Source organism: Vitis vinifera, chromosome 15, assembly GCF_030704535.1.
Source record: "Vitis vinifera cultivar Pinot Noir 40024 chromosome 15, ASM3070453v1".
Taxonomy (NCBI): Eukaryota; Viridiplantae; Streptophyta; class Magnoliopsida; order Vitales; family Vitaceae; genus Vitis; species Vitis vinifera.
Window position 1 is genome coordinate 17,468,533 of NC_081819.1, and position 15,562 is coordinate 17,484,094.

At 32.2% G+C, this 15,562-nt stretch overlaps 1 protein-coding gene across 1 annotated transcript; it reads right to left on the reverse strand.

Moving 5' to 3' along the window:
* Window positions 1-3: 3 nt before the first annotated feature.
* On the reverse strand, window positions 4-1,922 carry LOC100264319 (UDP-glucuronate 4-epimerase 3). Its single transcript, XM_002280971.4, has one exon. It carries the CDS (start codon window positions 1,518-1,520, stop codon window positions 219-221), a length of 1,302 nt encoding a protein of 433 aa, XP_002281007.1. The 5' UTR covers window positions 1,521-1,922; the 3' UTR covers window positions 4-218.
* Window positions 1,923-15,562: the final 13,640 nt, after the last annotated feature.

Consider the following 15,562-nt stretch of genomic DNA (forward strand, 5'->3'; position numbering starts at 1 on the left):
AAATGATGAATGTGGTTTTGTTTTGATATAGCTCAGGACTCAGAAGGTAGTCAGAAAACAATATCCACCAACCACAGAACTTCTCCTTCTATCCTACTTATACAGACATGTAAATATATAACAAGACCATAAATGATAATTGGGCAAAGAACAGAGAGACTTTAAACAATCACAAGAATCATAATGAACAAGATGCTACACACAATTGAAAGAATGTTTTAATGAGCAGTCTTCTTCCCAGCCGAATAGTAATTGAGGTACCACTTAACAAATTTCTTCAAACCTGTCTGCAGATCTGTTGTGGGCTTATACCCGAGCTCCCTTTGAGCCAGGCTGATGTTGGCATGGGTGAACTGCACATCCCCATTCCTTGGCATCTTTATCATCTTCCTTTTTGCCTTCACCTTCAACAGCCTCTCCAAAATGTTCACAAGATCCGTAACTGGGACTGGCGATGTGTTGCCCAAATTGAAAACCCTCAATTGGGCTGGTCCCTTCTTCTTCCCTCCACTACCAGTGCTCTTCTCCGCTGTGTCCAATGCTGCCACACACCCCTTCACAATATCATCAATGTAGGTAAAATCCCGGGCAACTGTGCCATGATTTGGTGCCTCAAAGATAGGAATTGATTTCTCCTTCAAAATATCCCGCGTGAAAAAGAAATATGCCATATCAGGTCTCCCCCAAGGTCCATAAACGGTAAAGAACCGCAACCCAGTAAGCGAGAGACCATATATATGATTGTAAGTATGGGCCATCTCCTCGCCAGCCTTCTTGGTGGCGGCATAGAGACTGGCAGGCTGATCCGTCCGATCTCTCTCGGAGAAGGGTACTTTTGTATTGAGTCCATACACTGAACTCGAAGAAGCCCACACAATTGCAGGCTGTGGGTTCGCGGATTTACAGACTTCAAGAAGATTAACAAGACCAGCAATATTACTATGAACATAGGAGCTTGGATTTTCCATTGCATACCGAACACCAGCCTGAGCCGCCAAATGCATTACATGGGTAAATGTAACTACGTCAAATAGCTTCTTGAGAAGCTCTGAATCGTTGATATCACCCTCCACAATGAACACACCGGTACGCTCAAGAAGAGCTTGCCGGGCACGTTTCAAGGACGGATCATAGTAGTCATTAAAGTTATCAAGCCCGACAACGCCATCGCCGCGGCGCTTGAGTGCGGCGGAGACGTGGGTTCCAACGAATCCGGCAGCGCCGGTGACGAGCACAGAGATCCCATTGCGAGCGCGCACTTTGGCCGATGATCGGACCCGCTTTTCCCAGGCAGGACCGCCCCAACTGTAGGACCGGAAGGACCGGATTGAGGAATCGGAAGGCAGAGATGACGATGACGGCGATCGGAAGAAAAAGATGAAAATCAAGCCCGAGAAAACGAAGGACCAAAATGTGAGCTTGGCCAGAGAGGAGTGCCACCTGAGCCTCTTTTCCATCTTGAACTTTCCTGGGGTAGAAGGGATGTTGTCAAGATGGGACATTTGCTTGAGCTGAGACATTTTCCGTAGAAAATGGAGGACTCTGAAACAAACCCAGATTTTCTCTTCCTGTGAATCCTCAGAATGTGAGTGAAATTTGGAGGAAAGGAGAAATCTAGGGTTCGGGTTTCAGGAATGAATCTTGAGAAATTCCTAGTGTTGCTGTCGAGGAAAAAGAAATCAAAGAAAAGGGTTTGTTCTCCTTGGCCTCTCTTACCTTATTGTTCTTACATATGTATGTATGGAATCTTACAGTTTCTTGGAAATATTGGTTGGTGGTGGTAGTCACTTTTAGGGCTTGTAGTTCTACAGACGGAAGAGGAAGACATGATCTTGAATTAATAATTAAGCAAATACTGATTTTCTAGAGAGAGAAAATGACAGAATTGTAGAGAGAGACATTAACGCGTTTGATGAATTTAAAATGAAGTAACGGGGATCAACAAGAGTCAAAGCAATTGTAAAAAGTCTAAAAACGGTGTGGAATGGGTTAGATTCAATAGATTTTTATTTATTTATTTTATATTTTCATTATCACCTTAAAATCATAGCAAAAAAAAAAAAAAAAAAACAGAAATTAAAGAATGGACGAATATAGTAAAATGGGAATCTAACTATCTAGTTTTTTTCCCACCTTAAATTGATTGGGAGGCCTTAAATTTTGATCTCTCCATTTTTAAACCCTCTTTGTTTAACATTAGTTCGTGTGGGGGTTATTATCCTTGGAAGGAGTTTTTGGAGATGGTGTGGATGAGATTTTGACGCTAATAATGAGGGGTTTACAGTTTTCTCACCATTGAAAATGGAGAGAGATCTGTGGGGATTTGGAAATGGGAATTTTCTTTGGAGTTTTTCATTTATGATGATGAAGATGCTCAAGGTTACAACTGTAATCAACTAACCAAAGTTGCAAGTACCCAATCAAATTTTGTTTTTATTTTCTTGTCTTTTACCAAAGCATTTCTTTTTCAACATAGAATATAGTGTTATTGTGTATTTAAGACACTTAAAAAAACAATCAACATTCCTTAGGTTTTTGTATTTGACTCCAATTCATTTGTACCAAATATGAGATATTATTACTTTATAGATTGGTTTTATTCCATTTTATTTTCATCTCATTTGTTTATATCTTAATTTTTTTTTATTTTTTTTTACTCCAAACTCATTACTTTGCATCAAATCTTATTTATCTATATTTCATATCGGGTTTTATTACTTTATACCTTAATCTCATTGTGGCCCCCGCATTTTCGGCTCAATGCGTTTCCCACTCGATGGCGAACTCGACTTTTATTTGAAAAATTGATTTTATTGATTAGGAAAAATGACTTGGAGTCGCCACTTATTTTTGTTTTATTTTTAAAAGGGTAAACAAAATAAGAAAGAAAAACCCTAAGTGTGACTCCTTACTTTGGAAAAGGTGGTCTGTGAAAAACCGGATCGGGTTCGGGGGTCAGGTTACTTATCAAGAAGGTACGGTAAAGACCGTAGCACCCCTCTAAGCCCCTAAAATGGGTCTCTACTAATAAAATGGAGCAATCATAGCAATTAATTAGGAAATCAATGGATACCCGGAACTATCATGCACATATGAGAATCAGAATATGCATAGAGAATAACCAAAGTGGAAGTGGATGTGTACTTGTTCAGCAAACAACAACGCGCTATCACAAAATAGGGTTAGTGGACAAACACAGGTTGATTATGTACATATCACGGAACATAGCAGATCAATCACGCATGGCAAATAAATCAATCAATCGATCAATCAATCAATCAATCATAAAATCATGTATGTGGGGCCCCCACCAAAGCCCGTTTATTTTGCATGAATTAATATCACAGATTCTATTACTCAAGAATTATGAAAAGTTCATTCATGCTTATGCAAAGTCAAGAGGAACAAAAGATTATTTGAAACCTAATGGAATTAAAACAGTTGGAGAGAAAACCAGATTTTCTTGAAATTTATTTGAAAATTGGAGTCTTGGGAATTAAATTTAAGAATTTGAATTTTTGAGATTAAATTTGAAAGAAATTGGAATTTTTAAAAGGATTTGAGAATTGATGTCTTGAAAATTAAATTTAAGAATGGGAACTTTAGAAATTAGATTTTAAAGAAATTGGAAATCGGAACTTTAAAGGATTATTTAAAAATTGGAATTTATTTAAAGTTGGAATTTTCAAAAATAAATAATTAAGATGAATAAAATAATAACAATAGCGAAAATAATAATGATTAGATAAAGAAATGTGAAAAATGGAATTTTGAGGGATTATTTAAAAATGGAATTCTTTTAAAAATGAATGAATCAACAAATAAATGGATATAATAATAATGAATAATTAAATAATGTGAAAATTGGAATTCCGAAAAATTGGATTTGAAAATTAGATTTTGAGAATTAAAGTTTCGGAAATTAAATTTGGAAATTGGAGTTTTAAAACTTATTTGAAAACAATTTGGAATTTTTGAAAAATTAGTTGAGAATTAAGATTTTGGAAATTAGATTTAAAAACCTAAGTTTTAAAAATTTTATTTGAAAACGTGAAGTGGAAATTAAGAAAGAGATGAAAGCATTTAATAAAAAAAGAAAATGGGTCCATTGTCTGCAGGCTTCAATATTTTATAATGGGTTGTGTACTACTTTGTTGACTTTTGTTTTTTTAATTTATTTATTTATTTGTTTTGGCTTCAGCCTTTGCGAGACCTTCACAGTAGATAAGCCCATTTTCTAGTTTTTTTGAAACAGAGCTCAAATTTCTGGGTATGACTGGTTATGGATGGAGAGACCCATTTTCAGGCGACATCCGTGGCCAAGGTGGGTGGAATTAACAGAAGCGAAAAGCATGATTTCGGGCATCAAACTCAAATAAACAGAGACAAAAATAATTCCAACACCAAAATGAAGAAAACGAAATGAACTATAGCTCAGTTAATGCAACTCACGAATCAGTCAAATATGCACTCTGATTCGCACCTGGAGAATCCCGAAAATCCCTTTTGCTGAAAATCCTTTTTCAACCCCTCTTTCCCAGCTCCTCTCTCTCTCTCTTCCCGTTCCTCTGTTCTGCTCTCCAGATTTTTTTCTCTTCAAAGAAACCTCCCAACTGCTACCCGTTTTCCTCTCTTTCACCCAGCTCCCAGCCGCTCCTGATTCCCCCCCCTCTAAGATAATATTTTCTTCCTTCTTGGGCAAGCCATTCTGCCTACTACTAGACGTCCCATCTCGCCGTCTCCTTCAGCTAAAATCCCGGGATGGTCCGAATAGTCATCAGCAAAAAATAAAATGGCCTCTAACTCCTCCCCGAGAGGGGGTCTACACTCATTTATTTATACTTGATTTTATCTATTTTAATATCATGTATTCACATTTTTGTTTAAAACCCCGAATTGCTTTGTACACTTTTAGTAACTTACATTTGAAATTCAATAGATATAGATGCGTGTCTTAGTAATTTTTTAGTCAAATGATAAAAAAAATTGAAATTTCAGATGGGATTTTTCTTGGACCTCTTATTATGGAGTAGTTTTCTTTCCATTTGTTCTCACTCCTTAGCACATTGGACTATCAAATGAGATATGTTGCATCGTGTTTATGCATGGTTTGTAGAAGAAATAGAATGAAAAATATATTAAATTTTAATATTTGATATTTTTTAAATAAAAAATATATCATATGTTAATGTTTGTTATTAAAAAATATAAAATCTTTTTCATCTTTACTATCATTTAAAAATTATTTTATAATTTATCATTTAATAATTATTTCTTATTTCTATATTAATAATATTCATGATTAAAATTTTATAATTTTATAAATAAAAAATATTAAATTATATTGACGTATATATAAAAATGTTTTCTACATATTACATATTATATTATTACACATTTTATAATTCTTTTCTTTTTCAAATTAAAATTTTAATTTTTTTAATCATATTAATGCTCCAAGCACTATTGTTTATTAATGAGAGCAAGTACAAAACTTGATCATATTAATATGTCAACATGATCCTAGTGCACACATTGGAATTGGTTAACTCTAAAATGTTCTACCTGTCTTGTTTTACAAATTTCAATTTGGCTTCCTTTGCTAAATTATTTCACATATATTGTGAAGAGGATTCATCAAAGCAAGTGAAATCCAAAATCATCTTTAAGTTATTTTATCAATGTTATCCTTGACTTCTACACGGTAAAATTTAGCATATTCAAAACATCTTTTACTTATAGGGGCACTTTTAGGATGAAGTTCGTTCAAAATTAAAATGTTAACTATTAGGTTTGATAGATTAGAATGCAAGATGATGTAATTTTCTTGATTTCTATGTTGAGTTGTGTGATATTGTCAACTCTAGTTTCGATCTAGGTGAAAATCCTTAAATATAAGGTAGTAAGAAAAATTCTTGAGTATCTCCCTCGGGAATTTTGACCTAAGGTAACTACCATATAGGAAAGTAAGAATATTGACTCATGAGAATTGATAAATTTGTAGGGTTTCTTCAAATTTGCGAGATATTTCTACTTAATTATAAGAACCCGAAGTGTGTAGTCCGAAAAGCTTTTATAAATGAAGGTAATGAGTTTGACAAACCAAAGGATCCATGTTGATCTTTTGACCAACTTTCCTTTTTTGCTAAAAAATAATGTAAGCTTACAAAAATCTCTTACAAAATCAAACTTGAAAAAAGGGAAATGGCCAAAAATTAAAGATGGAAAAAGAGAAGGGTTTGTCTAAAAAGCAAGAAATTTGAATGCTTCAACTGTAGCAAAATAGCACATATGACATTTAAATCCTAAAATAGTAAAAAAGCAATGCAAGTGACTTGAAATTATACCAAGTTTGATGATTGTGAGTGTGATGATTCCTGATTCCTATAAAAGTAAAGTAAAAAATAATTTAGTTACTTATGTTGTATTTGTGACTGTTTCATATTGTGATCCCTTTTTTAAAATGAATCAAAATTATAAAAGTAAGTTTAATTTTGATGATATTCATTTTACCTATGATGCATTGTTTGTAAAAGGTCTTTTGTACACTTTAAAATTTGTTTTAATTTTATTTTTACTTTAATTTTAAGTCTAATTTTATCTTTAAATTTTAAATGCGATCACAATTGATTTTTTTGGCTCACTCATACCCTTTAAATCTTATTTTTTGTTATGTTATGTTATTTTATATTATATTATATTATATATTTTATTCATTTATTTTTTATTTTACTTTTTTTTCTTGCTTGCTTTTATTTTTTCCCTTCTGTCTCCCCATACCCCACGTGAGAGACCCCAAACCCCCCTTCTTCTAATTGTGCTTGCATTTTGATTATTAATTTACAAATCTTGGGCTAAAACCTATAGCATGTGGGATATTTCTATTGAGTTATATTTGTTAATTTAGACTCATTTTAATTGGTAAAATTTATTATATTAATTTAAAGTTTGAATTCGGATTTGAATATTAGTTTTGGATTTTATACATTTTTTATGTTTATATTTAAACTATTTTTGTAAATTAAAGCGAGATTCGTCGTTGAATGAGAACACACGTGAAAAACATGGGTCCACACCTCTATCATGCTTTAAAAGTTGAAAATGGTAATCTACTTAAGGATTTGGACACCTTAAAAATTGAGGAAAAAAAAAACTTTTTAATATGGTAAAATTTAGTGTGTTTGAACATAATGTTATAATTGTTAAAAATATTGTTGTAGCGAAGCAGTTTATTGAAATGTGAACTATCGCGGATTGTTGCTTTTTTGTCGGTCCATTAATACACCTAATTCTTTACTTGGAACTTAAGAGGCATAACCATGGCTCTACTATGTGTTGAATAATTTTCACTACTCAATGGTTTAAAAACAAGAATGAAATCTAGTCTACCATAACGATGGATCAATTGATAATTCAAAATAGGTGATTTTAGTGGAAAAAGAAGTGCAAAGTTTAAAGAAAAAATGTTCTATTTGATAAATATTTTTTAAAATAGTTTTAAAAAATAGTTTTTGAAAACTGCTTTTTAAAACAAAAACTTATTCAGAACTTGAAATATTTTCAACATGTTTTTAATATTTTTAAATATATTTTAAAAATAATTTTTGTCTAAAACTTTATTTTTAATTAATATACATATTTTATAATTAATTTTTAAAATAACTCTAAAAAAATAAATGAAAACAAGTAAAAACAATTAAGAGATAGTTTTTGAAAATATCTTGTTCAATGTTCAAAATAAAAAACAATTTTTGATTGTGAAATACATTTTTCAAATTTTTTTATAAAAAAGAAAAAATTCTAATACCCTAATTGTCTTGATTGATTGGATTTGAAAACACCAAGTGAAATAAACGGAGTTTAAGACCAAAATAATTTATTTGTAAAAAAAAATGATAAGAATAGTATCCATTTCAAAATATTTGTCAAAGTAGTCTTCTTTATCTACGTAAGCATCCACATGGATTTTAAGTGTAAAAAACCACCGTTGGTGACTGTGGTTTTAAAACTTACAGAAATTTCCTTAAAACCACAGTTACAAACTGTGGTTTTACAATTTATCTTAGAACCATAGTTAGTAACTGTGGTTTTAAAAGAAGTATCCTTAAAACACAGTTACAAACTGTGGTTTTACAATTATTTTTAATTCGTCCCTATTTTAATGGTGTTATAATTTTAATATTATTTTTAAAATATTTTTTTTATCAAAACAACCATAAAACCACCGTTACTAACTGTGGTTTTACTAATGGTGTTGTAATTTTAATATTATTTTTAAAATATTTTTTATCAAAATAACTATAAAACCACAGTTAGTAACTGTGGTTTTACAATTATTTTCAATCCACATCTATTTTAATGGTGTTGTAATTTTAATATTATTTTTAAAATATTTTTTATTATCAAAATACCCATAAAATCATAGTTACTATAACTATGGTTTTAAAAGAAGTATCCTTAAAACCACAGTTACAAACTATGGTTTTACAATTTCCCTTAAAACCACAGTTAGTAACTGTGGTTTTACAATTATTTTTAATCCACACATGTTTTAATGGTATTGTAATTTTAATATTATTTTAAAAATATTTTTTATCAAAACAACCATAAAACCACAGTTAGCAACTGTGGTTTTACAATTATTTTCAATACTCTATTTTAATGGTGTTGTAATTTTAATATTATTTTTAAAATATTTTTTTTATCAAAATTACAATTATGTTGTAATTTTCACAAATATTTTTAAGGGGAACTCATGTGTAAAAAAGTATGGGATTTTAGAACTTTGCTTCTCACAAATTTTTTTATTATGACTGTTTTAAAATATATATATATATATATATATATATATATATATATATATATATATATTTTATCTTTATTTTTTCATATTTTCCTTGAAAATTTGAGAAAATAATTTGGTCTACATGCATTCCCATAAAAGTTTATATATTTATGGTAAATAAAATATTTATTTGTTTTACAAATATTTTCACATATGAACTAAAGAAAATTATTTATTCATATTATTTTTAAAATTTAAAATAACTAAAGAAATTGTTTATATTATTTTAAAATTTTATATTTTCATATGAAAATTAATGCCAATGATTATGATTTTAGGTTATTTATTATTAAGTATGATTTGAACTTATGTCTTGGTTAAAATGTATAATTTTTTAATTATATGAAAGAAAAATAGGTAATGGTTGTAATAATTTATTTAGTTAGAATTTCTTTCATTTAGACTTTAGGATACATTTGAGTTTTATTTGTTTAAATTATCAAGGAAACATGTGAATAACATAACATCACTAATTTGAATTAACACTTTATATAACCTTAAATGTATAAACCAAAGTATAATAGTTCTACAAACATGAAAAATTATCTCAATGTGTCCCACATGATGGAATCTTTCTCTTTCGTTGTGAACATCTACGGTAGATGGCCATATTTGTTGTATCCATCTGTGCTATATGAAAAGTCTCCATCTCTATAGACTGTGACACGTCATCTACATGAGTTGTTGAGATAGATGGAACTGATGGAGGTAGAACTCGACGTACACGTGGAGCTCGATGTCCTCTAGGTACCAGTACATGTAATCGTGTAGCATGAGCTGTCCCCTGAAGAAAAGGTAGAGATGCAATGGACTCTATAACAGGTGGAGGTGCAATAGACTCTGTAACAGGTGGGGGTGCAATAGACTCTGCAATAGGTGGGGGTGCATCCAATGATATAGATGGCTGAACAGGGGTAAGGGTAGATGGTATGGTAGTCTCGGGTCGAGGTGAATAGGCTGGTATGGATACATCAGGGGGAGAAAGTGGCGACTCTAATGATGCAGATGGCTGAAATAAAGGAAAGGTAGATGTGATTGGTGGATGTGAGGGTTGTACCAAAGTAGATGCCAAAGGTACATGTCGGTGACCAGCTCGACGACCATCTCTCCCCCGACCTCTAATGGGTGGTACCCTAACAGGCGTAATCAATGATGGTGTTCTCATGGATGACCCTGAAGATGTGGATGGCTCATGTGTCGAGTGTACATGATGGTCCTCTCCTATAGCACGTAAAACATCAATAGCAATTCAATGAGTTTCCTCTAAATCATTTGAAATAGCCATCTGCGATACGACGGTGATCTGTATAAGAAAATGAAACATGAGGCATTTGCACATAATTTAAGTTTAACATTCATTAAAAAATGGTTTTGTATCTCAAATGCTTTCACCAATAACTCAGTGGCAGAAGCTGCACTATGGAACCTCATATGATCTCTATGCAAAACAGGTGCGATCAGGCGTCGCATGATACGTCGATACCACTGCATATATGGATCATAAAAAGACATGGTAGTAATCGCAAGTGGTGCTGTCGCAATACGCTCAGAACGAGTAGCCCAAAGAGAAATATACTGAGCATGGAATGTGACCCAATCGTACTGATGTCGTCCTCGCCTATCCACTAAATGTAGCTCCATATCTATCAAACAAGGTGGAGGTATCCCTTGTTGCATACGAAACTGGCGTAAAACTCGCTCTGGTCTATGCCACTCGATAATATCAAAGCAAATTAGAGGTAACATAGTTCGCCAAATTTCTTCATCAGCCTGACATATAGCCGGAAGATGTGCAATCAAATCTGTTGTATATGGTTCCCATAATACCTGTAATTGACCAGTAGTAATGGTTGAGAAAGTTGAACATGTAAAATATGCCACAAAAAATATGAAAAATTAGCACTAATGTGAAGAGCATGCTTTGATCAGTGTAAAGCAAAGACCAGTACATTAAGCTATACATTAAGCAGGAGTGTATTTCCATTCCATATTGGGATTTCATAGGTTTCCCCTAAGCACCCTGCTAAAGGCCATATTTAATTTCAAACCCTTCAACTTTCAGTCAGTAAACTCTCATTTTAATAACCAAGGCATAATAACATCTTTCACATACTTATCCAAGAAAAGTTAAAAGGAAAAAACATCATCAACAGTTATCATCATCCAATTTGTGATTGGAATTGGCTAAAAAGAAAAATTTACACTTCATGTGCAGGGATAACAGAAAATAATAAACCAAATGATAGTGTAGTCACAAATTCATCAGGGGTGGCCCTGTCCTGTAATACATCATCATTATTCCAGGTATAATCAAAGCCAGATAGCAATAGACCATTTGTCCCAATTTTGAGGAACTCATTGAAACATATTCTTTTCTAAAATTAATAGCCACTTGATGCATTGTAACTATGTTAATTTCCAACATATTAACTCCATTTTTATAGAAAAAAGAATTTTTTTTTTCTCCATTTCGAAACCCCAATTCGAAAAAACCTTAACCTCTCCAAGTCTCTCTCTCTCCCCCACCTTCATCCAATCCGAAATCCATATTTTGGATCACGATGAAGATGAATCATGGGCAGATCAACAGTTATCAGGATTCCGAGATGAGAGGAAAATGAGGCAAAGGTTAGGGTTTTTCGGGTTCCAGGATAAAAGGAATACAAGGTGGAGGAAAGGGTTTTTCAAGTTTTTTGGATAGCTATGAAATTGAAAACAACTTGAGATTTTTAAAATTTTCAAAACAACTTGTTTTCCTCTATTTGGTTGGTGAGAAAGCTAAGGAAAATGAGTGGGAAAAAACTCATGAACCCGAAAAAAATTTACCTAGCTGCTGGTGGGAGCCACTGGTGGGAGCCGCAACCGGTGAAGAGAGAAAATGGAGCCGTAGAAAAGAGAATACTTTCTGGATTGTTGATTTCGGGAAAAAATTGGGTCTCCAAAGTAAAAAAAACAAGTTTGACGAAGATGGCTTGTTGATGTGGATTGCTGATGTAGATTCAAAAGAGTATTTTGGCAAATAGTTTGAAAATTGGATTAGTTTGGGTTTTTTTTTCCAAAGAAATACTACTTTGGCTGTAAACTCAAATAAACGTGCACATCAAAGAATCATGTGTGGAAGTGAATGGAGGGCAAAGCCTTTAATGCAACAACTAAAAATTCACAGTTCCATGCGCATGGATGCTTGGGTCCCAAAGTCTCATCCTTCTTTGTTGCAAAGAGATTTTCTAAACCACAAGCTTTTCCGGTAAAACACAAGTGGTGCTTCACTGAGTTTTGGGTCAAAATGACCCATTTATTAAAAAAAATATATAGGATCTAACCACTTTATGAAACTTATATTCAAATAACCACTTTATGAAACTTATATTCAAATAACCACTTTATGAAACTTATATTCAAATTGATATTTTGGTACCAAGTAGGAGCTTTGTCACTGTAGACCCTCATTTTGGCGTAAGTCTTTTTTATTATTTTTGAAGTACTTTGCTGCCAGCATGATTTAGAGTGGGGGTCGGTTTCCTTTGGAGCCACATGCATGGGACGCATGACCAAGAACACACCACCATCTCGCCATGGTGGTGGTTGAAATGGGATTGGTTTTGAACGGATGACAGAGAATGAGATAGGGAGCAGTGGAACGGGTGAGGGGAGAGTTTTTCAAAGAAAAAACTGGTGAGTTTTCCGGAGGGGGGGGGAGAGCTGTAAGAAACAGAGACGGTTGGGAGAGAAAGAAAAAACAAACAGAGTTGGGTGAAGTTTTTTTGGGGAAGAAAAAATCTGGAGAGTGGGTTCTTGGGACAATTGGGGGGAGTGAGGGTCTTCATTTTTGAACCGTAGCTGCAGGAAATAGGCTGAGAGAGCTTTTTGGTGAGAGTTTTTTTTTAGAGCAAAGAAGGGAAAAGGAAATATAAGAGTAGTAGCTTGGAAGAAAAACAGGGGAGTTGAGTTAGCTGTTGGGGGGAGTGCTGGAAAACGTGAATAGCTTGAGAGAGATGAGAAGTGGAGATCTAGCTTTTCGGGAGAGGAAAAGAGAGAGTTGGACTTATGCGGGTGGTAGCTTGGAAGAAAAATAAAAAAATGGGTGAGCTGAGCATGGAAACCAGGGAGGAGAGGGGATGAAAATGAGTGGAAGTGGATTCCGGAGGGAGAGGTAAAGTGTAGGATAAGATGAGACTGGGAGAAAAGATCTGGGTGTTGAGAGTCTGATGGTTTTTTATTAGGAAGTTGTGAAGAAGTCATTACATGCAGTGGGGTTTCCTCAGGTTTTTTTCCATTTGGGTTCCTTCTCAAAAGGTGATATTTTTCTATTTATTTATACATCTTCTGAGTTTCGTTTTTGTTGGGATTTTGTGATGGTAGGTTAGAGAATTTCTGCTTTGTTTTGGAATCCCATCTTTGTTTTTGAGTTCTTGACTTATTATCATCATGATGACGGTTGGAAAATTTGGTTTGCTCAGCTGAGTTTTTCCACCTAGAAATGGCACAATTGAGGCTATGGGCATAACATAGCATGGAAAACTCAACTAAATGATGGGTCCTAATACTATTAGCTCATTTCCAATTTTCCATTCTTCCCATTTTCTCATACGGCCACCAAACCTATTTTTTTCTCACTATTTCCTCCACTTAAATTGATTTCAATTCGCTATCATGCGGGTGCAACCCACATTTCCATTTTAATTCTCCATTTTTTTTTTATATCAAAGTTCAATTTTCCAAAATTCCCACTTTTAAATTTAATCTTCAAATAATTTTCCAAAATTTCAATTTTCAACTTAAAATTTTTTAAAACTTCCATTTTAAAATAATTTCCCAAAATTCTGATTTTTAAATTTATTTTTTTTAAATTTAATTCTCAAACAATTCTTCAAATTTTAATTTTCAAAACTTCAATTTTCAAGTACTTTTCTAAAATTCCAATTTTCAAATCCAATTTTCAAAATTTCATTTTTCAAATAATTTTCCAAAGTTCAAATTTCCAAATTTAAATTTTTAAAGATTCCAATTCTTAAATTTATTTTGCAAAACTCCAACTCTCAAATAATTTTTAAAATTCCACTTTCTTTCAATTTTAATTTCCAAAACTCCAATTCTTAAATTTAATTTTCAAAACTCCAATTCTCAAATAATTTTTAAAATTCCAATTTCTTTCAAATTTAATTTCCAAAATTCCAATTCTTAAATTTAACTTTCAAAATTCCATTTTCAAATAATTATCCAAAACTCCAACTTTCAAATTTAATTTTAAAAATTTCATTCTCAAATAATTTTCAAAATTCCAATTCTTAAATTTAATTTTCAAAACTTTAATTCTCAAATAATTTTCAAAATGCCAATTTCTTTCAAATTTAATTTCCAAAATTCGAATTCTTAAGTTTAATTTTCAAAACTCCAATTTTCATTTAATTTCTAAAACTCAAATTCTTAAATTTAATTTTCAAAACCCCAATTCTTAAATTTAATTTTCAAAACTCCAATTCTTAAATAACTTTCAAAATTCCAATTTCTTTCAAATTTAATTTCCAAAATTTGAATCCTTACATTTAATTTTCCAATTTTCAAAACTCTCATTTTCAAAATTCCAATTTTCAAATTGAATTTTCAGAACTCCCATTTTCAAATAATTTTTTCAAAATTCAAATTTTTAAATTTAATTTTCGAGACTTCAATTTTCAAATAAATTTCAAAACTCCAGTTTTCATTCAAATAGTTTTAATTCCACTCCATTTTTCAAATATTTTAGATTCACAAATTTTCTTTCATTTTCAAATAATCTTTTGTTTTCCTTAATTTTTTTAAATAAGCATGAATATGCAATTTTCATAATTCCAAAACAATGGAATTTGTGGGATTAATTCATGCAAAATCATTTGGGCTTTGGTGGGGGCCTTACATATGAATTTTCTTTTCTGATTGTCGATTGTTATGTTTAATGAATATTGCTTGATCTTTGTCTTGCTCTTTGATATTCATGTGATAATTTTATACTTGAGCTAACCATGTTTCTATGATAGCGCATTATTACTTGCTTCTAAGGTACGATTTCACTCCCACTGAGCTTATTCTTATGTATGATTTATTTTATTATTCGATCATTTCATTAGTATTCATCGATTTCCTTATCAATTGCCACACTTGCCTCACCTTATTTAGTAGAGACCCGTTTTTTGGGGCTTAGATGGGTGCTACGGCTCACCACCGTACCTTCCCAATAGGTAGCCTTACCCCTGGACCTAGACTCGATTTTTCATAGACCTGTTTTTTCTTCAAGAGTTACACTTAGGATTTTGTTTTTCCCTTAAAAAAATAAAACAAAAATAAGTGGCGACTCCAAGTCTTTTCTAAAAATCATATTTTCACCAAATCAATTAAAAAGCGAGTTGCACCATTGAGTGGGAACGCATCGTGCGAAATGCGGGGTCCATAGTCACAAAAAATATTTTTTTTAATCATTTTAGTTAAAGTCTCAATTGACAACTGAGACTTCATTTTTTAAGTGAAGCCTCAATTGACAATTGTGACTTTATTTTTTAACTGAAACCTCAATTGATAACTGAGGCTTCATTTTTGAACTGAAGCTGTAGTTGCCAACTGATGCTTCATTTTTAAACTGAAATCTCTATTGGTAACTACGACTTCATTTTTGAGCTAAAACCGCAATTGTCAATTGAGACTTTAGTTAATTTTGTTTTTAAATTTAAATTTAATTAAAAA